This window comes from Gopherus evgoodei, chromosome 4, assembly GCF_007399415.2.
Source record: "Gopherus evgoodei ecotype Sinaloan lineage chromosome 4, rGopEvg1_v1.p, whole genome shotgun sequence".
NCBI classification, from domain to species: Eukaryota; Metazoa; Chordata; order Testudines; family Testudinidae; genus Gopherus; species Gopherus evgoodei.
This window is the reverse complement of record NC_044325.1, coordinates 133,893,649-133,920,482: the sequence shown is the minus strand read 5'-3', so window position 1 is coordinate 133,920,482 and position 26,834 is coordinate 133,893,649. Positions and strand designations below refer to the sequence as shown.

At 49.7% G+C, this 26,834-nt stretch overlaps 1 protein-coding gene across 1 annotated transcript; it reads left to right on the top strand.

Annotated features, from left to right (window-relative positions):
• Window positions 1-912: 912 nt before the first annotated feature.
• RNPEP (arginyl aminopeptidase) lies at window positions 913-23,459 on the top strand. Its single transcript, XM_030561174.1, has 11 exons — window positions 913-1,290; window positions 4,736-4,876; window positions 8,791-8,942; window positions 11,865-11,981; window positions 12,152-12,387; window positions 13,602-13,715; window positions 15,371-15,483; window positions 19,238-19,346; window positions 20,901-21,125; window positions 22,031-22,173; window positions 23,121-23,459. The coding sequence occupies exons 1-11, from the start codon at window positions 913-915 to the stop codon at window positions 23,283-23,285; spliced, it is 1,893 nt and encodes a 630-aa protein (XP_030417034.1). The 3' UTR covers window positions 23,286-23,459.
• Window positions 23,460-26,834: the final 3,375 nt, after the last annotated feature.

The following is a 26,834-nucleotide window of genomic DNA, read 5'->3' as shown; positions in this document are numbered from 1 at the left end:
AAACATGGTCCGTGGATATAAAGCGGATGTCTGTGGGTTTGCGGGGCTCGGCTCATTTGTTCTTCCACCTATGTGTTCCACCCCCAAACTCAAAGTGCTTTAAGAAGGCAGGAGAGTGCCAGTGACCCCACTTTACAGAGGGTGACGCTGAGACACCAAGAGATAACTGGGATCCCACAGTCATCGGCAGTAGGAGCAGAACATACGTGAGGGGGCGTCTGCCATGTGGATCTGCTCTCCTTAGCCACCTATTGCTGGGCTTTGCAGGAATCCTCCATCCCCACCCATTGCTCCCCAATGGCCTAACCCTGCCCCATACCCCTCCCCTAGTCTCACCCACTGCTCCCCAATGCCCTATCCGCACCCCATACCCCAACCCCCTAGCCTCATCCACTGCTCCCCTATGCTGCTCCACCCATACCATCATCCCTTATCCTTCCCCACCACTCCCCACTGCCCTAACCCCACTCCATATCCCCACCCACTGCTCCCCATACTGCTCCCCAGTGCCCTAACCCACCCCATATTCCCAGTCCCTACCCACTGCTCCCCAATGCCCTATCTCTGCCCCATAGCCCCAATCCCATCCCACTGCTCCCCAGTGCCCTATCCCTATCCAACATCCCCAATCCCAACCCACTGCTTCCCGGTGCCTTATCTCCGCCCCATATCCCCGTCCACTGCTCCCCAATGCCCTATCCCTGTGCCATTTTGCCAATCCCAACCCACTTCTCCCACCCAATGCTCTATCCTCACCCCAAATCCCTGGTCCTAACTCTCCCCCCCGTTGTAGCGAGCTTTACGCTCCGCCCCCGGCTCTGCCCCACGCGCGAGGGGCCGGTCCCGCCCATCTCTCGCCGCCGGGCCGCCCTTTCTCCACCCCCGCCGCCTCCCGGGCCGGCCCCAGTAGCGATGGCGGCGGCGGTGGAGCGGCGGGTGCGGGACGTGGCCTCTGCCTGCAGCGCGGAGAGCTTCGAGCTGCAGCACCTGCACCTGGCGCTGCGCGTGGCCTTCGGGCCGCCGGGCCCCGGGCAGCTGGAGGGCGCGGCCCGGCTGGAGCTGCGCTGCCTGCGGGACGGCGCGGCCGAGCTGAGCCTGGACTCGCACCCCAGCCTGGCGGTGCGCGGCGTGGGGCTGGCGGCGCCGGACGGGGACCCGCGGCCGCTGCGCTTCGAGAGCCGCCCCTTCGCCAGCTATGGCTCGGCGCTGCGCGTCTTCCTGCCCGAGCCGCTGCGCGCCGGGGAGTGCCTGGCGCTGGACATCGCCTACAACACGGGCGACGGGCCGGGGGTGAGCGGGCGCCGCCGGGAGCCGGGCTGCTGAGTCCTCGCTGGGTCCCGGGGTCCCTGCCCCCTAGTCCCCTCTCTGGGCCTTGGAGTCCCTGCCCCTGAGTTCCCTGGCTGCTCCCCAAGCCTGCCCCCTAGTCTGCTTGCTGCCATCCAGGCTCCCTGCCCCCAATCCCCTCGTTGTGCACCCTCCCTGGCCCCAGTCCCCTTGCTGTCCCCTGACCCCTCACTAGGGCCCTGGGGTCCCTGCCCCTGAGTTCTCTGGCTGCCCCCCAAACCTGTCCCCTAGTCTCCTTGCTTCTCCCCTGATCCCTTGCCGGGCCCTGGGATCCCTGCCGTCTAGTCCCCTTGCTGCCCCCCCATCCTGACCCCTCACTGCCTCCCTGAGCTTCTGACTTCCTGATTTCCTTGCTGACCTCCACTGTGACCCTTTGCTGCTCCCCTAGACTCCTGATCCCACAGTCCCCTTGCTGCCTCTCTGAGTCTTCCTAGTTCCTTTGTTACCCCCACTCCCCTGCTCCCTATCCTCTAATCCACTTTGCACTCTGACCCCAGGCTTCCGCCATCCTAATTTATTTGCCCTGCTTTTCCTCCCTGGGGCAAGATCTCCAATCTATCAGTCTCTCTGGTCCCTAACTGCTGATCATCTGTTTTGTCTCAAACTTTCTCGCTGAAAGCTCCCTGGCAGGCACTTTAGAGGGGAAAGCTCCTTCACTGCCAGCAGCTGACTCATGGCAGAGCAGAGGGGATGTAGATACCAAGGGCTGAATTCCTAGCTCCCTGTACCGAGCAGCACTGTTTACAGCAGTGCAAAGTGGGTGCAAAACACGTCTCAGGCAGTGGGGTGGCAGTGTTTGGCCCACAGTTTGCACTGGAGTAAATGACGACACTGGGTGTGAGGCAGTGATGAGTCTGGCTTGAAAGAGGAGTAGAGGAGGGATCTGGAGCAAGTCCAAAGTGTGATTTAGCCTGGCTCCTAAATCGACTGGGGGAGTATGGGGTTGTTGGAGAATAGAGATCTGGAAAGCAGGGAGCTGCAGTGAGAAAAGGAAGTGATGGAGACCTGAAAGGGGCATTGGGGGGAACCAGAGTAGCCATATTTAAAGGTGTGACTTGCAAACATATGCCTGAAAGGTCAGGGTGACAGCAAGATTATGTAAAGTGGCGGGTAAGTGGGAGAGAAGGAATTGTGCGTAAGAGGGGAGGTGCGCCCTTTCTCCAGTATAGCCTCTTTGGACGTATTTAGCTGCAGTATGGTGAGTTTGCTTAGTCAGGACGGGCAGGAGTGTGGCCGGGCAGGAGGGTGGAAGTTCTGTATTATCCAAGGTTGAAGCTAGAGATCAGAGAAAGCAAAGCAGGGGAGGAGGAAACTACCCTTTCCCATCCCTTTGTGCTCTCCTCAGGTCCCCAGCTCAGGCTCCAGTGATGCTAACCCTGATTACAATGAATCACCCCCTTTTGGTAAATCTAGGCAGCGGCAGGTTCTCAAAGAATGGAGTGTGGACGAGTTCCAGCCCATGAACTCGATCCCCTGCTAGGAAGCACTAATTGATAGTAACCCTCAGCAAGAACTTCAATTTTGGTTTCTCTTGAGCTTCTGATTCCTCCTGAGACCAGGCCCAAACTGTTCCCAGCTGAAGGGTCCTGTTTCTTTCTGTGCATTTGCAGTCTGGGATCACAGACAAGCTTTCTGGTTCCAGTTTTGTCTAGCGAGTTTAATTTCCCGCTAGCAATCTGATAACCTTTTTTCCAACCCCCCCCCCAATCCTTGGGCAGGAAGGGAGTGGGGTGTTACCTGCCTCCAGAAGGCTGGGTCTGCTCGAGGAAGTGTGCTGCAATGATCTGCCTGTTAGAGAATAGAAGTGCCAGAGTCTTGCATTTTTCAAGAGTTAAAGTGAAAGTGTCTCTTTCCATGCAAAGAACAGGACTCAGCGTTATTTTGTTGGCTTATTTATCCCAGACCCACCCAGCAATCTGGCTCCTTTCAACAGTTAAATGAAGGTCTTCAAGTTGTTCATGAGAGAAGAGCTAATACAAATGGATGAGCTGTAGTAATTCTGAATGATAAATGCTGAGAATAAAAACTTCAGAGCTAGGAATGAGCAGCCCAGCTGGAATGAGAGAGAAGGAGATCCAAACCTGTGCTTATGCTTGGAGGGTCAGCAATAACTGCTGATTTATTTGCTTTTTTGCATCTTTTTGCTTCCTAGTTTGGGGCAGGAAGTGGAAATGCTGTGGCAGCATGTGTGAGCCTGAGGGTAACTGCCTGTTTCCAGCTTGGTCAAAAGCAAGAGGCTTTGCAAATGTTGAGCTCCTGCCTTAGTGGTCAGAGTTGAGAGAAACAGCTGATTTCTTAGGAGTCTTAGCCAACTTTTTTTTTTCTTTTTTTTAGGTTTTTCACTTCAATTGTCTAATTTCTGCCCATCTGGATTCAAATGGGGATTTCAGTCTCATTGAAGCAGGCTCTTGATCACGCTGGCCTAAATTTGGAGGAACCTCTCTGATTTCAGTAAAGTTAATCTAGGTTTACACAAGAGTAAATGAAATCAGAAGTCAGCCCAGAATAATACCCCTTACTACGCTTACTTCTTGTTTTGTTTTCTTAAAGCATTTTGGACACCTGAGTGGTACTTAGGCTTTGTCTGCACTGGACAGGGTTTGCTGGTATAGCAAGCTGGCTGTCTGCCCTAGGGGAGACGAACCTTATGCCAGTTCCTCAAACAAAATAAGTGTACTGGAAAAAGGATTCGTTTGCTAGTGTAACTTGCGCCTACCTTAGGGCTTTTGCCAGTAGAGCTGGGTTGTTTGGGAGGGAATGATTTTTTTGCACACTCCTGCCAGTAAAATTTTCTAGTGTAGATCAGGCCTAGCGCCTACCTGGGAAAATCACTGATGTGCCTAAGTCCTTTTGCTGCTATAGCTCTTTTCATTTCGGGAATGGGGAGAAGTTAAACGAACAAAAGAACTCTTGCTGGTATGAGCTGTCTCCCCACTAGGGCAGTTTGCCAGTGTGGCTAATACATGTATATTTGTGCTGCCAAACCCTTTCTAGTGGAGACAAGGCCTGGGTATGGGCTGTACATCCTGGGGAGAGCTTCATCAATTTACAGCTGCCTTAAACTACTTAGTGGGGTTTGGCTACACAGGGAAATGGAGCATCATTATATGGCTGTAGTGGTGCTGGTAGAACGAGCGAGTTTAACTTACTCTTGTTTGATTTTTACTGACTTTCCCTCTCCTTGTTCTTCCTTCTGCTCCAGATGTCCTGGCTGGACTCTTTCCAAACAGCCCAGAAGGAGAAGCCTTTCCTTTATACCTCTGGCTTTCCTGTGCTCAACAGGTCCTTTTTCCCCGGCTTTCACGCTCCAGCAATAAAAAGCACCTGTTCTGCAAAAATCCAGGTAAAGTCTCCCATCCCTCACCTGAAGCTGTCTCTTGTCTCTCATCAGGTTTGTTGGCTCACTCCAGAGCAGACAGCAGGGAAGCAAAAGCCTTATATGTACACGCAAGGCCAGGCTGTTCTCAACAGAAGTTTTTTCCCGTGCTTTGACACCCCTGCAGTTAAAAGTACATATTCAGCCACTGTAAAGGTAAGCAGGAAAGGCATAAGTGTGCAAATTGGATCATTGTGCAAACTGTATTTAGGATAGAAAATTCATTTATCAAGAGGGCATCCGTTTCTAGGCAGTGGAAGGAGAAATCTTAGTAAGCTGTTTCTTCAGCCAGCTAACCGTATTAAAACAGAACTTTGGGAAGTGCTGTGAACATTTGTCACCTATGTCTGAGATTCAGGACAGCCGAAAGGCCCTGATCCTCATGCAGAGCTCATTGGTCAGAGTCTTCCATGTGGACTCTGTCACGTCATACTGCTCCTGCTACTTGTTTGCCAAGCATAACAGTTACCTTCCAATCCCTCCTTAAAAGTGACCTGCAAAGGACACTTGAATAAAACAATTGTACTTTGAGTCTCTCTCACTTTTTAAATGAATAAAGAAGGATCTGAAAGGGCTTTTTTGGGGGGCGGGGGGGGTGAGGTGTCTTTTCTGATGGCAGAGGCATTGCTTTTTCTCTTTAAGTTTAGAAATAACCAGCATATGAAGTCTGGTCTTCCTTGGTTTTGCTAGAACACTGCTGGGTGGGAGTGGGTTTGGAGTCAGCGTATTGCAAGCTCTTCCATCTTATAGAGGGGAGGGTGCTGAATCTTTTACACAGAGATACTCGATCCAAAATATGTATGGGCAAATGCAGTCAAGGTAGTGTTAACAAATCTCTTGCTAGCCCTTTGTGATGGGACGAGTGCCTTCCAAACATTTAAAAAATAGAAACAACAAGCTGGCTTCCTCCCAGCACATAGAGAAGTAGCTTGATTGGTTTATAGGGGATTTTGAGCTTTGTTCATGTGCATTATTGAGGGAAAGTGAATTCAAAGTGCTGATTGTTTGTGTGCTGAAGCCTATGCATGGTTCCAGTGGGGCATAGCTGTTATGGGTGGTCGTGATTGTCGTGAGAGAGATGGTTCTCTCTGGTACCCAGGACCAATCTCGCAGAAGTCTTGAAATATCAGGGCAGTGTCCTATATCCAGGGAGGAGCCAGAATGGAGTGGAAGAGGGGCAGGGATGGTATGATATTTACCAGAGGTGGTTTTTACCCAGTAAAATGTTTTTTTAACTACACTGGGAAGAACTCATTATTTTAAAAACTGTTTCATTAATCCTCGCCACGTATTACATATTCAAATTGTGGTTCCATTGGGCAGTAGGTTGGGAGATTAATTCAGGGTTGTATGAATACTAATATATGTAATTATAATACAGACGTTGGAATGGCTCTGTATATTTTGGTTTGGTATTTTCTCAGTGAAGTTATACATGTCATGACTCATTTCAGTTTTCGCTGTCATACAAAAAAAATCAAAAACATTCAATGATATGAGAACAACAATAATGCAGAGTAGGCTCGAAGCATTAAGCAATCAGAGGCATGCAGAATTGCTGATTACCAGTCCTGGTCCATTTCACCTGCAGCAGTCTGTCGCAGAAGACCAGTGCAGTGGATCCACTGAGCCTGTTCCTCAGTTCTGAATGGATGTATCCAAAGCTGGAAAAAAATTGTCCTATACTTGTTGAACTTGCGGGACACTAATGCAATTGCCACACCAGTTCTATGAAGTCAGATGGGATATCAGCATTCTTTAGATTTTTTCCACTCTGTTAGAGGAAACGTTTTCCTTGATAGCATCTGAAAATGTTGATTTTTGGAGTTTTTTCTTTAAATATAAGTAAATATGGCAGAAACTTGGGATTTTTGCTGAGCAACTACTGCCTTGCATTTTTTTTTGTTCAGTTGACAATTTCTTCTCTGCATGTTTTGGATGAAGGAGGTTGGCCAGTGTGTACATGGGTAAGTGCCTCCTGAAATCTTTGTGCACCACACAAAGCAGAAGTACAAATCTTCATTTATCAGTAGAGCCACCATATTTCACATGCAGCATCAGTTCTTAAAGGGTCCCTTTGGAGTGTGTCAAGTGCCATAGCAGTGGAGTTCAACTGACCAATCAAGTTCTTTGCTTTTCAGTAAATCTCTTAATTATTATTTATACTGATGACTCGATCTTCAAGTTCTGCATCAAGATCGCTCGCAATCCTGAGATGTGACTGAAATTTAACATATATTTCCATCCATGTTGGTTGACTGTTCCATTGTATATCCCCGGGGACTTGGGATTTTACAGATCCTTGGCATTCTTTTAACCAGGCTGATGGTGATTACGAAAGCACTTTTGTAAATCTGCAACATGTGTCATCAAAGCATGTGGTTTAAGGTCTTGGTCGAGTGGATTTAGCCAATGTCCTACACATCCATACGTAACCAAGGTGTCGTCATCTTGTTCCGAATCACTTCTCGTATTTTGCATCTTTTTCTCATTGTCAGGCAGCTCTTAACAACACAACCGTATCGTTCATTTGTAAATGCCTTGCCTTCTCTTGCCAGTGTAGCACAATACTTTCCAGTTTTCTCATTGCTTCCAGTGTGAACTGCTAATGCATAACCACCGTTTTCCCTATCTGCACCCAGTTCGTTATCACTGCTCACATTACTCCATCCAGTTTGTATTAATGTAACTGCTTCTCCATGCAATTTGGTGTGTGCTTCCACCTTCAAGCCAGCATCAGGAACTGTGTCTAGCAGTTCACCTGCTGCCTGCTTTTGACTGTGTGCGTTGTAGCCTGGCCTTAGCTAGCATGTCGGAAAAGTTGGACGCTCAATAACAGAAAAGGGACTACGACAGCCATAAAAACTTGTGCAATCTTCAAGGCTATTTTTTGTTTCAGTTCGGGAGTTGTTTTTATTACAGACGCATCCCTTTGTGGTTGAAAAACTGTGATACTTCCTCCTTGTCTTTGCCCAACCTGGAGCTGGCTTTCTTTTGTTGTAGTTGGCAATGGTACTGCAGTATTATCAGTACCTTTTATCCTCCGAATGTGATTCTAATCCTTTTACATGTTTTATATGTTTAACCAATGTCTGTGATTCTCATGTCTTTGTTACTGAAAGGTGGTAGCTGAGAGTTTATCATTTCCAATAACTCAGCCGGCATTGCTAATATATCAGGATAGAGGCCAGCGGCTATGGCTGCTGCTGGGTCCATCACTCTGAGTTCTCTTGATCACTGCCACACTTAATTACCTACCAAAGGGATGGGGAAGAACTTTGATCACACATTTAAATGCAGCTCACTGCAAGGCAGGTGCTTCTTTACCTGCTGCTCTGTTATTGCCTGCCTGCAAGGCACCCACCTAAGTGGAAAATGGAGCAACAAATCTTATTTATGTAGGGTCTTAGGCAGGACTGCAAGTGCATGAGGCACTTAACAAAACAGTGCAAGAGTCTCTCTGACGGGTTTACGATATAACACAGGAGACAGGACAGCAGCACAGATAGAGGAGACAGTGATAAGATTACTGGGGATGAAAGGAACCCACAGAGGATTCAAGAGAGAGATGTGTTTTAAAAGTGTCCTGAAAAGTAAATAAAAGAACAAAAGCCCTGGGCTGTGTCCTTTTCCCCCAGGGTATGTTACGCTCAGGATTTTGGGTGGGGAAGGGCTGACTGTTATAAATGGGAACGTTAAAATGGGTCAGGATATGTCCATGTGATAACACAGTGGCTCAAAGCTTGGGCTGTGTGTGGAGCTGGACAAGTTCTCCGAACCCTTGTGTTCGGAGTTCTGTAAATTATCCTCTTTTGTGGTGGTGGTCCTAAGGGAGCCACCCCCTTTGCCTCCCCCTGTCTGTCAGGAGAAGCCTGAATGCTTTCCCCTGCCTTGAAAGCGGTGGTGGGGTTTGAGATCCAGGTGGTAGGAGCATTGTTGGCGGGAGCTTGATTCTGGGAATATTCATCATGGTCACAGAGCAGCCAAGATAGCTCAGATCCACCCCTAATGTGTGCAGTGTGACCCTGCCTGCCCTGATGGAGGCTGTTTACAGGTGTCTCCGTTGCTAGGTCCCTGAAGGCTTCACAGCTGTGATGAGTGCCACCACCTGGGAGAAGCAGGAGAAAGACAACACGTTCACCTTCAAGATGTCCCAGCCAATCCCGTCCTACCTGATCGCCTTGGCTGTCGGCGACATAGTTTCTGCTGAAGTCGGACCTCGGTAAGAGGCTGCCCTCTTATTCACAGGAGGAGGATCGTGCATTCAGTTATAACAAAGCTTGTTGCCTTGGTTATAGCTTAGGTCTGAAGGGTTTGTCTCCCTAACGAGCATATCTACTATCCATCCCCTTGTTTGAGGGGAGCTCTTCCCCCACCTCAACACTTTGTGTGAACACTGAGTAAAACTTGCCACTCTAGGCTCCCAAGCACTGTGGTGTTCCCCTGATAGCTGCCTTTTCCACACTATCTGTCTTGCAGCACGTCTGCATCCTGTCCTGCCAGCCACTCGTGAGCCCAGGGAGTCTTGCATGAGAATAGAATTAACTGTGGTTTTCTTTATTACTATAAATCTGGGTCAAAACCAACCCAGTCATCTAAAACTTGGTTGCACCTCTGCCAGTCGTTAGTGGGTTATCAATTCTCATGCTCAGCAGGAGACTTCATAACCCCTAAAATCAAAGGACAGTAGCAGATTATACCCCTCCAGTCTGAGTAGTGCGTCTGTGGCTTTTAGTATGCCCCAGATTATCTCATTACGGATCACCTCTCATTCCTTGTCCTGGGCAAGTTTTTTTTTCTCCTTTCTGGGCAGAGGGGAATGCAGCTTCAAAGTGGTGCTGTGGAATTGCACTCCTGAGCCCTGTTGTCCAGCTCTGTTCCTTGCTTTGAATGTGTTCCCCAAAGTCACCTACGCAGAGGGCTCTTAAAACATATATACTGTTGGGTCCTGGGCACACGGGAGTCTGGCCATTCCTGCTTAAGGGGAATAAGTCCCCCATTTTTTTTTCAGCTCCTTTAATTCATAGATTCATGGGCCAGAAAAGATCATTGAGTGTGACCTCAAACCTTGCTTGAGCCTTCTTATTAAGGACTAAAGATTAAAATAACAACACCTGCAGTAAATGTCTCATTAGCCTCGTTTATGGCCAGACCTTTATTCTTCTTTGGTTTAAAATCCATTAACTGTTAAAACTTCCCAGTTCTACGCATTCAGCAAAATGCCTGAACTTTTTTTTTGTAGTAGGGACTGATGGCAGGCCGGGCCTAGTCAGGCATTTTTCAAATGAAATTTGGGAAGGTCTCCTTAATATGCAAGGAAGTTAGAAAGCAAGCTGCACTATCATGGAATATCAGGGTTGAAAGGGACCTCAGGAGGTTATCTAGTGCCACCCCCTGCTCAAAGCAATATGGACCAATTCCCAACTAAATCATCCCAGCCAGGGCTTTGTCAAACCTGACCATAGATCCGTAAATCACCGGAGTCTGAGCACGTCACCTAAGGCTTCTGAAGGAAAGAAAGTACTGAGCTAGCTTAAGCTTTGCTATGAATCCCCAGACTGTGGCTACTTACTGAGAAAAGAGAGCTAATGGGGGAGGTGTCTCCTTTTAAAAAACAAAACAAAACAAAACCCCAAAGCTGTTGGCGATGCTGGTGGATAGCTGGTGACTCTAACCTGGGTTCCCAGGCAAAGGAGCATAAACAAAGATTTGAACAATACACTGGGATAAGGGTAACCTGATAGTCAACCAGCAGCCATGCCACTGTCCCCATCAGCGCCTTATGAGTCCGTGACAGCATTGATCAAAGTGATAACTTGTGTGCATTTTCCAAAAGGTCCTTTGCTAGGCTGGGAAAACAAATGACCAGAGGGTGCGGTAGCTGAGATAAGTGGTTACAGGAAAGGCTTTTCTCTAGGATTGGTTTCTGCTCAGCTTTTGTAATGGTGTAACTCTGTCGGTTAGGGCATGATTTTACTGACATTAATACAGATATAGCTTATTTCCCTTCCCCTACAGGAATAAGCTACCCCAGGATAAACATTTAACATTGGTATGATTGTGCCCCCATGAGAGGAGATTGTACCAATGTAGCTAGATCAATACAGAGAAAGCTGGACAACTTGTTGGCAAGGACAGGGCCTTGGAATGGGGTGAATTCTCCAGCATGTGGCTCTGGAGGTTTGGGGTGGTGATTGTTACATCTATTAATGACCTGGAGGAGGTAGTGGGCACAGAGATGAGGACAGCTGTTCTGGTTATTGGGGGATTGAGTCCCCTGGGGCTTTGAGGAGCTTGAAAGCAAGTGAAATGTCTTTAAAACTTAGCTTTGATTTTTTTTCCCATCCTTTCCCTACCATGCATCACGTCCATCCTAGGGGGCTAAAGACCTGTGGGCAATGTGGAGGCTGCAGGAAGCCTTATGAATTCTAATAGAATCATAGAAGATCAGGGTTGGAAGGGATCTCAGGAGTTCATCTAGTCCAACACCCTGCTCAAAGCGGGACCAATTCCCAGCTAAATCATCCCAGCCAGGGCTTTGTCAAGCCTGACCTTAAAAACCTCTAAGGAAGGAGATTCCACTACCTCCCTAGGGAACCCATTCCATTGCTTCATCACCCTCCTAGTGAAATAGTGTTTCTTAATATCCATCCTAGACCTAGATCTCCCCCAATAACCATTTCTCATAACCGCATGAAGCTTGCAAGCTTCAGACCCAGGAACCTGGTCAACTTGAATGTCACACTTCCATCTAGAAGCCATGTTCTTACAAGACCCTGATTGCGGACAGCTTGGAGTGAACATGTTTCCTCGTGTTAGGTTTTTCCTTTCCCTTGTGTATTTGGCAGCGTGTTGTATAGAGTCCGTTTGCTGAGCTGTAGTTCTCCCTGCAGAAAAGGGTCACTAGCAGCAGCAGGAGGGGTGGAACTGAGCAGGCAGAAGTGTGCTGATGTTGGGGCTGGGGGTGAGGAGGAGGAGTGGGGCTGAGCTGCTTCCAAGGCTGGGTTTGGGGTGCCAGCCTTCCACACAGGTTAGAATCATACCGGCTCTCCTAACTGAGTTACCATGCAGCACGCTTGGTAAGGACGAGGCTCAATCTGCCCTGTGTTTGTTGCAATCAGGATTGTTTCTTCGCTCTCCCTAGGAGTCGTGTGTGGGCTGAGCCCTGTCTGATTGAGGCAGCCAAGAAGGAGTACGATGGTGTGATTGAAGAGTTCCTGGCAGTGGGGGAGAAGCTTTTTGGACCATATGTTTGGGGCAGGTACGGCTCACCTGATTGGAGGGCACTGGGGTGCTCTGGACGGCTTTGGTTCCTTCAGGTGCCTCACTCGGTCTTCACACATTAGGGCTGGGGAGGGAGAGTCACCTGGGCGCTCTCCTGGCGGGGGGGGGAGGTAGTTCCTTACTGACCGCTCTGCCTGCCTTCCCTAGATATGACGTGCTCTTCATGCCGCCCTCTTTCCCCTTCGGCGGGATGGAGAACCCTTGCATCACCTTCGTGACCCCCTGCCTGTTGGCTGGAGACCGCTCCCTGGTGGACGTCATCATCCATGAGATCTCCCACAGCTGGTTTGGCAATCTGGTCACCAACGCCAACTGGGGCGAGTTCTGGCTGAACGAGGGCTTCACCATGTACGCCCAGAGGAGGATCTCCACCGTCGTCTACGGTGAGGGCCCAGCCCCTGGCCTCTGCTGCAAGGACCCAGTCCTGCCATCCAACCTCTGCAGGCAGAGCCGTGCCCTGGCTGGAGGCCCATTGATGTCACTAGTGCTCAGTGCTGCACAGATCAGAGGGCTGGGCCAGGCCTACGTTCTGTAGCTTGACACGTTTCATGGCAGCATCTGGGGATTTGCACCAGCTCCTAAAATATCTGAGACTTGATAGGGTCGTGTAGGGTGACTAGGGGAGGAAAGGGGTTGGATTGTCTGTTCAGCTTTTTTTTAAAGAGGCTTTTTCTACCTTTTTATAGATTAGAAATTCCAGTCTTGTCTGCTGTGGGCTGCTGGAGCATGGTGGGGGATAGCCAGACATGAAGGAAGTAAAACCTGGCTGAGTTGGGGGTGTGATTTTTATTCAGTTTCTTTGAGTCTTTAGTTAACACCTGTTTAACGCAAATGCCATGGAAATTAGCTACTTATGAGCTAGGTGGTATTTTTATTTATGTATCAAAAGACCTAAACCGGTTTGGCACAAACACACTTTTTCCTGGTCACACTGTAAGAGATTAGACCTTCTAACTTGAGATGTTTGCATAATTCTGTCAGGTGGCAGCTGTAAATTTAACTGGTGATGGGGGCACACTTGCTTTTCCAAACGTTTGTTTCAGAATGCTTCATTTGCAATGTAAGAGAATTTTCTTCTCAGTTCACTCTTTCCGTGCCCTCAGTAAAACACACGTAGGTAGATTCTACAGGTCAGCATTTTGGTGTGATTGTCTAGTGACTTTTAAAAGTACCTTTCAAACAAGTGGTGGAGGCTGGCCTTGTGGCTGAGTCCTGGGGAGGCCGGGGCTCTCAAGAGATTCTCCGTGAAGGACTCGCTCCTAGGTCTTCACTCCAAAGCACAAAGCTGGCAGGGCAGTACTCCTCTAGTTTGTAAGGTTGCTTAACCCTGGCAGGCAGTCGTAGTGGGCAGCACATGAGCTGTGCCCCGAAAAACCATGGGACACCCTCTCCCTGCATTGATTTCTTCTTCTTCCTCTAGTCTCTCTCTCTGAATTAGCTACGCTTCTGCTCCAAAAGCAGTGATTGCTTTGCCCTCTTGCTGGCCTTTGAAGTAGGGCAGCCCCAAAGGAACTTTAGAGGGCAATTTGCCTTCCTCCCTGGCTCTGATGGGAAAGTGCAGTTTCTCAATGCTAAGTCTCTGTCATCTTCTCATCAGGTGCTGCTTACACCTGCCTTGAAGCAGCCACGGGAAGGGCCCTGCTGCGCCAGCACATGGACAACACGGGAGAAGATCACCCTCTAAACAAGCTCAGGGTGAAAATCGAGCCAGGTCTGTGCTATCTCCAATACCCTACTGCAGAGTACCTGGTGGGGGGATACGGGTCTCTGCTCTGCAATAATAATGCTTAAGGATTGCAATAACTAGGGTGTGTTGAGAATAGACTGTAAAGTGGCATATGGATTGCGTACAGTGCGGCTATCAGACATTCATCAGTATAGTCCAATCATCTGGCTACTTATTAGTAACAGTGTTATTTATAAAAGCAGCAAAGAGTCCTGTGGCACCTTATAGACTAACAGACGTATTGGAGCTTTCATGGGTGAATACCTGCTTCGTTGGATGCATGTAGTGGAAATTTCCAGAGGCAGGTATATATGTGCAAGCAAGAATCTGGCTGGAGATAACGAGGTTAGTTCAATCAGGAAGGATGAGGCCCTCTTCTAGCAGTTGAGGTGTGAACACCAAGGGAGGAGAAACTGCTTTTGTAGTTGGCTAGCCATTCGCAGTCTTTGTTTAATCCTGAGCTGGTGGTGTCAAATTTACAGATGAACTGAAACTCAGCAGTTTCTCTTTGAAGTCTGGTCCTGTTATTTACAGAGTACCATAGGTGTGATCAAAGTCCCAAGCCTTAGTAGTTAGTTTATATACTGAAGGCAAATTTAAGGAACAGGCTATAGATGGGCCAGAATTTACACAGTGGATGTCTCAGGTTAGGCACTGCAAGAAGTGCCCTGGGTTTTCTGAAGGCCCTAAAAGCCTCAGCTCCCATTGACATCCGTCTCAGCTGTGGGCGCTCAGCAATTCTGAAAATCAGGCCACTCTTACATGGGTGCCTTAAACATGGGTTAAACACCTGTTTTTGTTTTTTTTATGCTGTTTCTTTACTTTTGTTTTAGATAAAAGCTTTGAGTAGCCCTGACATTCGTAGCACTAAATGACAGAGTGTTTCATGACAGGCAGCTGTTGATAGAAGAACGTGCAGTTAGCAAAACAACCTCAATATTTTCATCTTCCCTTTGCAAGGCGATGTGCCAGTTTTCATGAAGTTAAAGCATCATGAAAACTTTGTGTCCATAAACCCTGAGGTTTTGGAGCTCAGCCACTTCAGAGTTCCAGATAAACAAACAAGGTGCTCTTGTTAAAATTTGAAATAAGGGTGAATTTTTATTCTGTACTGAGAATCAGTGTGATCAATTTCCTTCAAACTTTGCCCCCACAAAAAAAAAAAAAATCTCAGCTGGCTTGAGAGTGATCTGTCAGTCTCCAGGCCAAGAAGAGGTTTCTGGCCAAAGCCTGAAAAGCGCATTTATAATAGCAGCCTGGCTGCATCCTCAGCTTTCTTCATAATCACATGTGACTGAGTAAATTTCTGTGTCCTCTTTGGTTGCATCCCTAGCAAAGAAGGTGGCTGGTCTCTAAGAGGAACGTGGCTGGGTGAGAGGCAGTGGATGAGCAGGAGGAAAGTCTACTGTGCATAGCATTCCCTGTATGTCTCCATGAATTACACAGGGTGGTTCGGATCTGAACCAGGGTGGTGCTGGGTGGAGGGGCCAGAGGCTACTGCCCCTTTTATGCTTCATGTTGGAGGTGGGGGGCAGCTTCTGAGCTTGAAGAATGGGAATCTAAGTAAATTGGAAGAGTTTGTTTTAAATGGTGGTTTCTTTCATAAAGCTCAGGCCCCTGTCATGTCTTTGACCCACTAGGTGTTGACCCTGATGACACTTACAACGAGACCCCCTATGAGAAGGGCTACTGCTTTGTGTCCTACCTGGCGCACCTCGTGGGAGACCAGAGCAAGTTTGATGCTTTCTTGCAGGTGCGGGGTGTGGGTTTGCTGGCTTCTGCCTGAGGAGCTCTATGTGCAGGGATGCACAGGGCTTGGAGGCAGGGAAACTCACTCCCTCTAGCGTGTTTGTTAGCAAGGCTTCTTTCCTGCCTGTTGGTACATAAGTGACAGCATCACAGGTTCTTGGTACTTTCTAAGCTTGCAAATAATGCCACCATCCCCAAGACCAAAGCTGTCCCTTCTGCCTCGGGCTGGGACTCTCCTGGGTTACCCGAAGCCCTGTATAGATCAGAATTGCAGATTGCAGACCTAGCATTAATGTTCAGTATGAGAACCTAAGCGCTTGAAGTGAGGAAATATAGTAAAGACTGAAGGCCCGTTTAGGCTTTAATGCCTTGACTTATGGAGTCTCTTCAGACCTTCCACATTGTACTAGCTTATACAGTAAGCAGCACTCGTTAAATGTGGGTTGATTAGATCTTGAGAAGATGTACAAAGTGTCATGGAGTCACCTGGCGATGCTCTGGAACTGCTCCCCACTAAGCCAGTCAGGACTTTGGGGAGCCTCCTCTCCTTTGGAGCAGACTTGTTCAGGGCAAGAAGCTCACACAGCTTCACCTCCTGGGTCTCTCCTTGGAGCATTCAGCATCCTCTGCCCCTCCGTGCGCTTCCCACAGCGAGTCCACCCCAGCGGGGTCCTGGGGAAACCACCGGGTTCTGCACCCCCACTTTGCAGTCAGACGTGACTCTCAGCCAGCCAGTAAAACAGAGGTTTATTCGATGACAGGAACAGGGTCTAAAACAGAGCTTGTAGATACAGCGAACCGGACCCCTCGGCTGGGTCCATTCTGGGGGGCAGTGAGCCAGACCCCCAGGTCTGCCCTCCACCCTTGACCCCAGCCAGCTCCAGACTAACTACCCCTCCCAGCCCCTCCTCTCTCCTCAGCCCCTTTCCTGGGCCAGGAGGTCACCTGATCCCTTTGTCTCCAACACCTTCAGCTGGCACCTTTGCAGGGGAGGGGCCCTGGCCATCAGTTGCTAGGAGACAGAGTGCCAGGCATTTAGGTGCACTGGCCCTTTGCTCTGCCAGATACTTAAGAACTGCCATGGGGACACTGAGGCACCAACACAGTATTCAGAGAAAACATTAAGAACTTTCCCAGTTCGTCACACAAAGCAAGCCAAGCTTGAAGAAAATTCCTTTAGTACAGTTTGAAGTTGTGGGTGCTTAAAGCTGAGCAGACTGGAGCAGGAGGGTCTCAGGTCTGGAACTTTTCCCTGTGTTAGATGCTCTCATCCCTCCGGACCTCCACACTAGCCTGGAATCTATCTGGAAAACTGAATGAGAGCTTCAGCTGATGGCTCTTAATATTCAGAGAACGAAAACCCAGGCCTTGCACAGCGTGGTCTGGCTGGCAATGGGACTAGTGCCACTGGGCAGCTGAGTTAGCACCTCTCCTGAGCAGTCAGTGCAGCCTCTGGCCTCAGTAGTAAAGGGCTCTATAGCATCTGTCACTTAATGATTTTGACAGGTTTCCAGGCTCTCTCTTTGCTTTGTGACCTGCCCTGCAGAGTCATTTTTGGACACACACACTTTTGCTGTGGCAGCCATTTCAGTTTAAAAAAAAATTAGGGGGAGTAGTAGGATTGCTTGTGTTTCACATTTAGAAACATTAAAAAAGTTTTAAGGATAGAGGGGAAAAAAGAGAAGTCTCTTCAGACCAAAATAGGTTTTATGCACATTAAGGCCCTTTTGCGTAAAGTTTAGTAAACAGGAGTAAAGTGTTAAGACACAAATATTTTTCTCCTAAAAGAAAAATTTATGTGTTTAGGTTATTTTGAAATAGTCTGAATGCCAGATTTTTTAGAGAAAAAAAATTGTAAGACGTTAAATAAAGACATTTAAATATTAGTAATAGAACTTTTAGAGAAAATGGGGGGTAAGCAAGACACAAAGTGAGGTAGAGGCTGTAGAACAGCCAAGAAAAGCAAAAACGTTTCAGCTGGTAACAGAAGGAGTGAGAAGCTGCAGAGAAGGTTTTAAAACAGGAGGAGAAGAAAGCCTATGTCACTGATCAAGTGGCAGAGAGAAGCCTGTGACTGTCACTAGTCAAATGCCAGTAATTCCAGGACAGTCAGCCTTGAACAAGCCACAGCTCTTGGCTGTGCCAGTCAGAAGCTATTCTTTAGACATATCATAGAATTGCATTTTCCTGAACCAATCATAATGTGCCAAGAGGTTATTGACCATTGGACTGTTTCAAAAAATGTATCTCTTAAGCAAATAAAAGAAAAGACAAATGCTGTACATACCCCAAGTTTTTGTAGCAATACACCAAAATTTTTTTTTAAGTGTTCTTGGTTTTTTAAAAAGTTTTGCCTAATGGAAAACTGCTCTAAAAATGTATTACTTATAAACTGTAAAGAGAGCTTTAGATTTACATGTGTTATATAAAACACAGGTTGACAAATGTTTTCCATAAGCTAGTTTTTCATACTTTTTATCAGAGCAAAAAATGATATTTCTCTGCCACATCCTTTTTCTTTCCTAACTTATTTAAAAATGTAAATGCTGTAAAACCAAGTAAAATTTTAATACATAAACTTTTAAAACACTAGTCAAAAGGAGCATGCATGTAGATTTCTTTATTTACAAAATGTATCTAAATTTAACAGATGTCCTTATTTGTGTTTTAGTTTTGTGCCAGGATTAAGTTACCTCTTTTCTACATAAAGCCTTTAACATTTGTCTAGAAAAATGGTAGAAAAAACTTTATGAAAGTTGTGTGCAAATTGGTTCAGGAAAATGCCATTCTGAAACACACATCCAAGCAGTCCTAATGCTCCCCATAAAAACAATAACAAAAAAAAATTCAAAATGACACGATGGGAAATGTGAACACGCCCAAAAATGAGACTGGAAGGTGGAACATAAAGCAGAAAGGGAGTGTGGGAACCTGTCAAAATTATATGGTGATGAATGCTACAGAGCCCTTTACTATTGGTGTCAAAGGCCACTCAGGGCATGGGGAAGCATGTTCTTGTGGGCTAAGTACAGGACAGTGCAGGGCAGAGTGTGTAGGGCGTCTGTATTCTAATTCCAACTCCTGCTTCATGTCTTGTTTCCCCCTGTACAATGTGGATAAAAGGCCATCCCCGCACATGGGGCTTCGGGGCCTGGTGAGCTGATGTCTGGGAAGCACTCTAGGGATGGTGAGTAGGATTTAGAGAGGAGGGCAAGAGAATGGGATACAGGAGGGAATGAAGGGGACAGAACAGAAGATTGGGAGTCAGTGGCCAAGCACGTGGGGGGTTGTGGGGAGGGGGCAAGTACTTGAGAAAAGACTGGATGTGGGGAAAAAAACATGAGACTAGGCTGGAAGGAAGAGGAGGGGGAACAAGATGACCAGCCGGGCATCTTTCAGCCATAGCTGCCAACACGTGCACGCGGTCGGGGTGGGGGGAGCAGGCTTCAATGCCAAACAGCTAGCCTCACTTCTCCCAGCATGGAGGGGCTGCTGGTGACCGTCACCCCAGGAAACACAAGGAATTGGCCAAGGTTGGGATGTGGGGATTAGAGAACCCTCTCACGGAGCTTCCCTGTGTGCGCCAGGGCCGTCAGAATGGGCAGGAATTGGCTAAACGTGACGGGGAGAGAGGCTGGGGATCCAGTTAACAACTGGAAATGGAAACAGAATTGTTTAAAGTAGTTTGACTTAGGCCCTGTGGGTCTGCGCTGGTCCTGCCTTCATGGAGCGTAAGTATGAGCACCCTGTCCCCGCAGGCCTACGTGAACCAGTTCAAGTTCCAGAGCATCATGGCTGACGACGCCCTGGAGTTCTTTCTGGAGTACTTCCCAGAGCTGAAGAAGAAAGGCGTGGCCACCATTCCAGGTCAGTGTTGCTGTCAAGTCTCAGATCTCCTTCCAGGCACTGAAGAGCCGCCGCTTCCTTGTCCCAAGTGCCGGGGATTCACCAAAACCAGAGAGAAACCTTCATATGGGACTCAGTAGTAACCAGCAACTGCAGCTTGTGCCAATTGCCCCTTCTCCAAGGCTCGAATTGGGCCAGGTCAGTGACCCAGACTGCCTGAGGCTGCCCCCGCCTTCTCCAGAGTCTCAGCTTCACGTTTATTTATTTTTTTAAAGTTAGTTTCTTATCTAGCGCCTGTAGCTGTATCTCTAGCTATGGATTTCAGCCCCTTTTCCTTATCTCTATTCCCTCACCCTACTAATGTTGGGGTGCCCTTTGCCCGTAGGTTACTGGGACTTTCCCTCAAGTTTATTAGCATGCACAACAATTAGTTACCATGGCATTCGTGTGATTGGACATCTGTGGATGTTCCTAACTTAAAATATCTAAGGCTGGTATAAACTGGCATCTTGTGGTTACCTATGTATTTATAACACGACTCTATCTTGTGACGTCTTGTGATATAGGGTCATTTTGGGTTACTTAGGTCCCATCTTTAGTGTAGCCAAACAAACTAGGGTCCATGGCCTGTTGTCTTTACGGGCTTGAAACATGTAAGCTTTTGCCTTAATGCCTTAATCCACACCTATACCTTATTTAGCGTATGCCCATATATCTTCAGCAGCATAGCTGGCTACAAACCCATGGTGCCAAAGAAACCTTCAAAATGGAAGTGGCATGTAGCCAAAGCAGAAATGCTGGCCTGAGTTTGCAGAGAGCCTGAAACGATCAATCCAACATGGGAGCTGCCCCTTCATCTCAATGGGATGTTAACTCAGATGCCCATTGATGGGTTATGGGCGGAGCTAAGGACAGGACCGTTTTTACTTTTCCCTCTCCTTAAAGTTGAGCCCTGCTACTCTGGCCCTACCAGTCAGTTTGTTACTCTGTTTTACATGCTAACTGCTGTGTACTCTTGCATTTATTTGCCAGACGCTAATGCACTGCCTCAGCTTTCCCCACAGAGGACTGATTCCAGGGCTAAGTCCACTTGCTCCCTGCCCTCCTCCCCGTTGCCCTTCTGATTAGAACTGGGGTAATAAGATGTCATCCACAGAACTAATAACTAACTAGGGTTTCAGTAACACCTGTTGCAGATCCGTGCATTCCCATTTATTTCAGGGGGGTGACAGAGGATAGAACCTGTTACATGGGATGATCCATTAGATGGAAAAAACTCAGCTTGACTCTCAGATCCCAGACTGTTAACACAGTCACTTGTAAGCTCAGCACAGTTGAGGCAATGAGAGATAACAACTGTGGCACTCCCATGATGCAATTTTACCAAGGAGATGGAGCTTAGAAACCAATCTCTCCATTCTCAACTTCTCCTGCATTTGCCGTTGCTCTGTGCGACTGCTTGGGCACACTGGCATGCGGCAGAATCCAGCTCCACTGCAGCTCCTGCCTGCTCTGACCATGCTTATTCTGGGAAGTGGCTTGAGTGACGAGTCCAGCTTCTTCTCTCCTCTTCAGGCTTTGAGTTTGATCGGTGGCTGAACACGCCCGGCTGGCCCCCTTACCTGCCTGACCTTTCCCCGGGAGAGACACTCATGAAGCCAGCGGAGGAGCTGGCAGAACTCTGGGCAGCCAGCAGTTTGAACATGGAGGCGATCAAAGCTGTGGACATCTCTGCCTGGAAAACCTACCAGCTCGTCTTCTTCCTGGATAAGATCTTGCAGAAATCCCCTTTGCCAGACAGTAAGGACCAGTAACCTCTTCTGGGCAGGGCGTGAGTTGGGTACAACCGATGGGCTCTGTAAAGCAGTGAAGCCTTAATGCAAACCCTACCACGGTGTAGAAGCACGCTGGGTACTAGTACCAGTGACTTCTGGTACAGTCAGCTAGGTGGGGAGACGTGTGCCAGGCAACATGCCTCCAACCTCGCTGCAGCCCGGGGTGCATGCACCAAGAGCCAGTTCAGCCAACCTGTCCCATGATGGGAGTCCAATGGCTGGGCTTTAGTTTTGCTTTTGGAGAGATGCCACCATCTCTCCAATAACTGAGTGGGAAGGGAAGAGCAGGGCTGTGTGTTGGGGCCTTGCCGCCTGCCTAGGATCAAAGAGAGAAATGACTGATTGCAAGTCAGGATAGCAGAACTTCACCCCCAAGCAAGCACCCTCCGTTCACTGCTGTGTACTGGTCTCCATCTCTCCAGAGCTCTGGTCCCTCTGCCTGCCAGAGCCGGGAGTGAAATGTGTGCAGTCATTGCCTCCTTGGCTTGTGAACCTTTCCCCCCCCTGCTGAGTCTGAATGCCTGATGTAACCTGTTGAGTGCCTCTTGCTTTGGCTTAGCGATGATTACACCAGGCCCGCTGGCTACAACACGCTTGTGTCTCTGGTATGGAGTGTGGAGGAAATCTTTGTTCGATGACTTGTTAGTGACATGTCCTGACTCTGTGTGCCTTGGGTGTGTGCTCTGTTAAACTTTCGCCATCTCTTTGAAGGCACATGGTGCCTGGACCATGTACGTGCAGCTTTGCTAAGTTGCAACCAGTGGCATTTTCAGTTTGTTCTTGCTGACCGTACCCAAGTAAGTGCTAATGATGCTAGTTTCCGTGTGTCTGAGTCTGGCTGGGCTGACGTGCCTGCTGTTCACTTCCCAGCAAACATGGCAAAGTTGAGTGAGATGTACCCGAAGATCTCCAAAGCACAGAACGCCGAGCTGCGCCTCCGCTGGTGCCAGATTGTCCTTAAGAACAACCACGAGCCTGAGTTTGGCAAAGTCAAGGACTTCCTTCACAGCCAGGTTTGTGGGTAATGCTGTTGACAGCTCCATGGGGCTGGGAGTGTGTCAACCAAAGACCAAGCCCTGCTTTAGCACCACGTGCAGCGTTACGGGGAACGCCGTGTTCTGCCCAGAGCCCTGTTGCACGTTCTCTTTGGTTTTAGGCTTACATTTAAGGCCACAAGCACTTCCCTAAACCCTTTTGCAGTCAGTGGGATTTAAACATGTGCTGCTTAAAGTCAGCACATGCTTAATGTTTTTGCTGAATGGAGGCCAGAAATGGAGAGCACATTGAAGAAGAGAGAGCAGCGATAGACAGTGGGGTGTACATGCAGCATGGACGAGTGCCATTGGACCTATAACTGCATTTTCCTGACTCCAGTGCTTATGTGCCACCACGTTTTTTTTAAGTGTGGGAAGGGCTGAGCGGGACAGAATTTCATGGAGTTTAGGAACTACCTGAAAGAGGGGGCTGTAGGTTCTTGTACAAACAGGTGCTGCCCTCTCTGTCTGCTCTCAGTCTTCTAACCTGTTTGCAAACCTTGCAAAGGTGCTAGTCCTGAACAAGGACTGTCCAGGTCACTTGCTCTTGCAATCCTGCCAGTTTCTGTTGCCCACTTCTAAAAGAGGGTGAGTTAGAGTTTCTGTTACATGGGGAAAGCTGGTTCTGCACGAGCACACCCAGGTGTGTGTTTGCACACCCACGTGTATGCTTTCCAGACGTTACACACTTGGATTTGGCTAACCTTTTCTGTGTGCAGCATTTCTGGCTGAGGCCAAGCCTAGGGGGACTGGCTGGAAGGGGGATGTCTCAGGGAGCTGTGGGTGTGTTAACGCAGAGGTTCTATGGGAAATTCTTCTCCAGCCTTAATGACAGAGTGGTCCCTGTGCAGAGCACTGAAATTCATGGCTCCAGTTGTCTTCCAGATCCTAATCGCCACATGGCCTTTGCGATTTGTGCCTTGCAGGGGAAGCAGAAATACACCCTCCCCATCTACCGTGCCATGTGGAGCGGCTCCGAGTCCGCCCAAGCGCTGGCTGTGGAGACTTTCTCGGCCACGGCCCCTCAGCTGCACGTCAATGTCCAGAACTATGTCAAGAAGATCCTGGCTTCGGAGTCAGGGCGGACCTAGCGGCTTGTCCCAGAGAGACGCAGGCAGCAGGGCCTCGTGATCCAGGGGGCCACTCCCCATTGGAGCTGCGCTTCTGGGTCTGCCTGAGGCTCCGTCCCCCAGCTCATGCGAACCCTCGTGGCCCCCTCGCTCACTGGCACAGATTTAGTTTTATTAAACGCTTTGTCATTTGTATTCTGCCTGGTGGCTGGCCCCAGTCCCCATGCTACAGGTGGCTTTATCCGTCATGCTAAAGGCTAGCAGGTGTTTCCCTGTCAGGGGGTGAGATCCCAGGGCCCACGGGCTGCAGAGCACAGGAGTCCTAATGAGGCAGGGACCTTGGTGGTCCTTGCTGTGCTCTGGTAGCCACTGGTGGCCTTCCATCTCTCAGGGCTGTAGAGACCTGGTTCCTGTGCATGCCTGCTCCCTTCCCCCAGGTGCTGGGGAGCATACTGTGGGCTGTCAGCCCAGGGGCCCTTGCCTCCTGCTAAGAGCCTAGGTGCTGTCTGACAGCTTGGGCGAGTGGGCAGGGGAGGGGATTCACCCATTGATAGCTGGGTATTTTCTTTCAGTTCTGAGGGGGAAAAAGGGTGATGCATCCTGCACAAGGGGGGGCCCCTCTCACTCCTCATCCACCAGATTGGGTCCCACCTCTCTCATTCCCCCCAGCCCTGCTGCACCCATCCATCTTCCAGCAAAGGGTCCCCTCTTCTCCACCTCACTGGTGGGGCTCATCCACTCCATGCCCCACCACGGCCTGGCCTGCGTTCTGGTTGAGAGCATGTGGGTGTTTGAACAGCTCCAGGCCTGGGAAGTGGCAGCAGCTCTGCCAAAGCTGGGCCGTTTGCCTCCTTTTGTGTGGCAACATGGGGGAAGCAGGGTTATTTCTCTGCGAGGCTCTGCTGTGTCCTTGAAGACAGCGGCTGTTCCCTCCCTGTCCTGGGTGGCTCTGCATTTGCCAGAAGCTGGCAAAGCCCCTCAGTGTCCCTCAATTGCTCCTTTTATTGTAGCTGGTGATCAGGCCCTGAGGTTTGAGGCACTTGCATCAGAGGAAGGAGCCCCAGGCTGACAGGCCCAAAGGGAGCTGGTGCGCTCTGATTTGGATGTAGCCGAGGAGAAGGGTCAGGGCAATTTCAGGCCTGTTCCCAGCACTGCCAGGGAAATGCTGGGGATGCGCTGAGCGTCCATTACGACACAGGGCTCAGTGGTGGGGGGATATGGATTCAGACCATTAGTACAGCTGGAAGGATGGATCACTGATTTCTGGCAATGCCACACTCCAGTAGGGAAACCTTCCCCCCTCCCCAGATGCTCAGTGACAGGGTGTGGGACTGGTTCTTACTGTGATCCCTGGCCCAGTGATCTAGCTGGTGTGCTAAGAGAAGCCAGGCTCCATCTTGGCCTTGTGGTTTCATTGCTGATTGAGCGAGGGGCCGTGCAGCAGCGAGGGGCCATGCCCTGGGTGTAGCTGCCAGTGCTCAGCCAAGCAAATGAGGGAGCCCCTGTAGAGTGGGATGCTCCCCCCACACCATGGCCAGTTAATGAGCCTGGTGAAAAGCTGAGGAGAGATCAGGTAAGGACGGGACCTCTGCAGCCCTGGTTCATTAAACTGATCTGGCTACCAAGCTGTTTTCTCTCCACTGAGCTTTTCCAAGGCCACTGGAGGAATTCACCCACCCCTTCCCCAAAGCTCTCAGGCTGCGTGCGCAGAAGCAACTCCAACCTCCCTCCCTGCCTGGCTCTGGGAAGGCTGACCAGTCGCCTGGGGCAGAAGGGGCCCAGCCTGCACAGCGGTGATGCTTGGGATGGGAGGAGACTATGACACCAGCAGGGCCTGCCAGCCTTCCCAGCACTAGCCTGGCTCTGAGCAGGGTCAGCTGTGGTGTGCAGCATCTTTGCTTTCCCAGGGCAGTTGGGCCTGGCCGTACCAGAGCTGGGAGTTCTGTTCCCCTCGCCCAGTGCCCTATGCTCCAGGCTCTGCTAGCACTCCCCAGCCAGCCTGGTGCAGGCAGGACCTGGCACAGCCAGCTCGACATGCTGGTGCACACAGCAGCGTAGGTTATTGCTGTGCTCTGTTGTGGGCAGTAGGTGGTGCTCACGGCCTGGCATGATGCATCCAGTGCTACTTGTCCATGGGCCCAGCCCTGTGGGTTCATAGTCAGTCAGTAGCTCTCCTTGGGGTGGGGCTAAGCCGCCAACTGGATCTTTTATTAGCTTCTTCTCTCACAGGCCTGTGGCCTGCATGGAGGGAGGGGACAGTGGCAGAGAGCCATGGCCTGGCATGACGCCTTGGCCCTCAGGGCCCCATGCTTTGCTAACTGTTCCTGGGGCAGTAGGATTGCCACCTCTGAGGCACAGAGAAACCAGCCACTGGCTGTAACGCTGTGCCACAGCCTGACCCTCCTCTCTCCCCATTAGCCTGACCCCTTGCCTGTGAGCGCCTATACCCACCCCATCCCAGGAGCCTCAGCCCTTGAGGGAGCCCCCTACCATCTTTTCCCAGGAGCCCATGCCTTCCCCACCTTGCTCCCTACCCTATCTTATCCTCCCTGCTGAGGAGCCTTGCACTCAGCTGATGGGTCTGTTCTGCTTCCCGGACGGTCCGTGGTGCCGAGAAGAGCCACATGGCTTCAGCAGCTGGCACGCTGCCTGTATGCAGAGTGGGACCTGGGTGCCAGCCACGCTGTGAAGGGCTCCCGGCCGCAATGGGCACAGCCAGTAGTTAAAGTCACTGCATGTGCAGCCAAGTGCACGAAGCGAAAAGCCTAGCACATTACATCCCTTGGCCAGCAAAGCAGTAGAAAAACTTGCAGGGGACAACCGTAAGCTGCCGCCATAAATCCCCCTCTGCCCCCTCCTGACTCTGGTGTCTTCAGTGCCACGGGCTGGGGGGAGCTGGAGTGGTTGGGCTGGGTGGTTAGTTATGACTGGTTTATTAGGAGAAATGGAGGTGTCTGGGAGACCTTGGCACTGATTTCCTAGTCCCCAACATAGTCCAGTGCTATTAATCCTGACAGAACTGCCACAAGCAACATCTAACCTGTCATCTTTGGGCCAGGGAGCCCAGCCAAGTTCTGCCCAAGGCTGTGCTGTAGCTCGCAGGCCAGCAAGCGGGAAGGATGTGATTAAGCTAAACAGCCCTGTATGGAGATAGTTGCAGATTCATAAACCACTCTACTTGGTGTAGCCACTAGGGGGTGTGAGAGAGCCACAGTGTGTTCAGGTGGGTTCCACAAGCACAGTTTGGCATGCTCCTCCTGAAAGGTGGTGTGGCTGAGGTTTGGCTGCCTTAGGTCAGGTCTCTGGGTTCTGTCCCAAGGTCTGCCTGCTGTGACCCTGTGCAAGCTCTGAGGTGAGCCATAGTTGCCTCCCCAAGGGTAGCAGTATATGGCCTTGGTTAATGTGAAGGGCTCAGAGCAGCTCACAGAAGAGCTGGGACAAGAACTGATGCTTCCTTGGATGTTGGTAGCTCAGGGCCTCTTTCCCTCAGCTACAAGGCACTGTGCAGAGGAGGTGCCCTCTTTCCACCCCAAATTGCATGAAGCACATTGCTCATGGTGCTTTGACAGG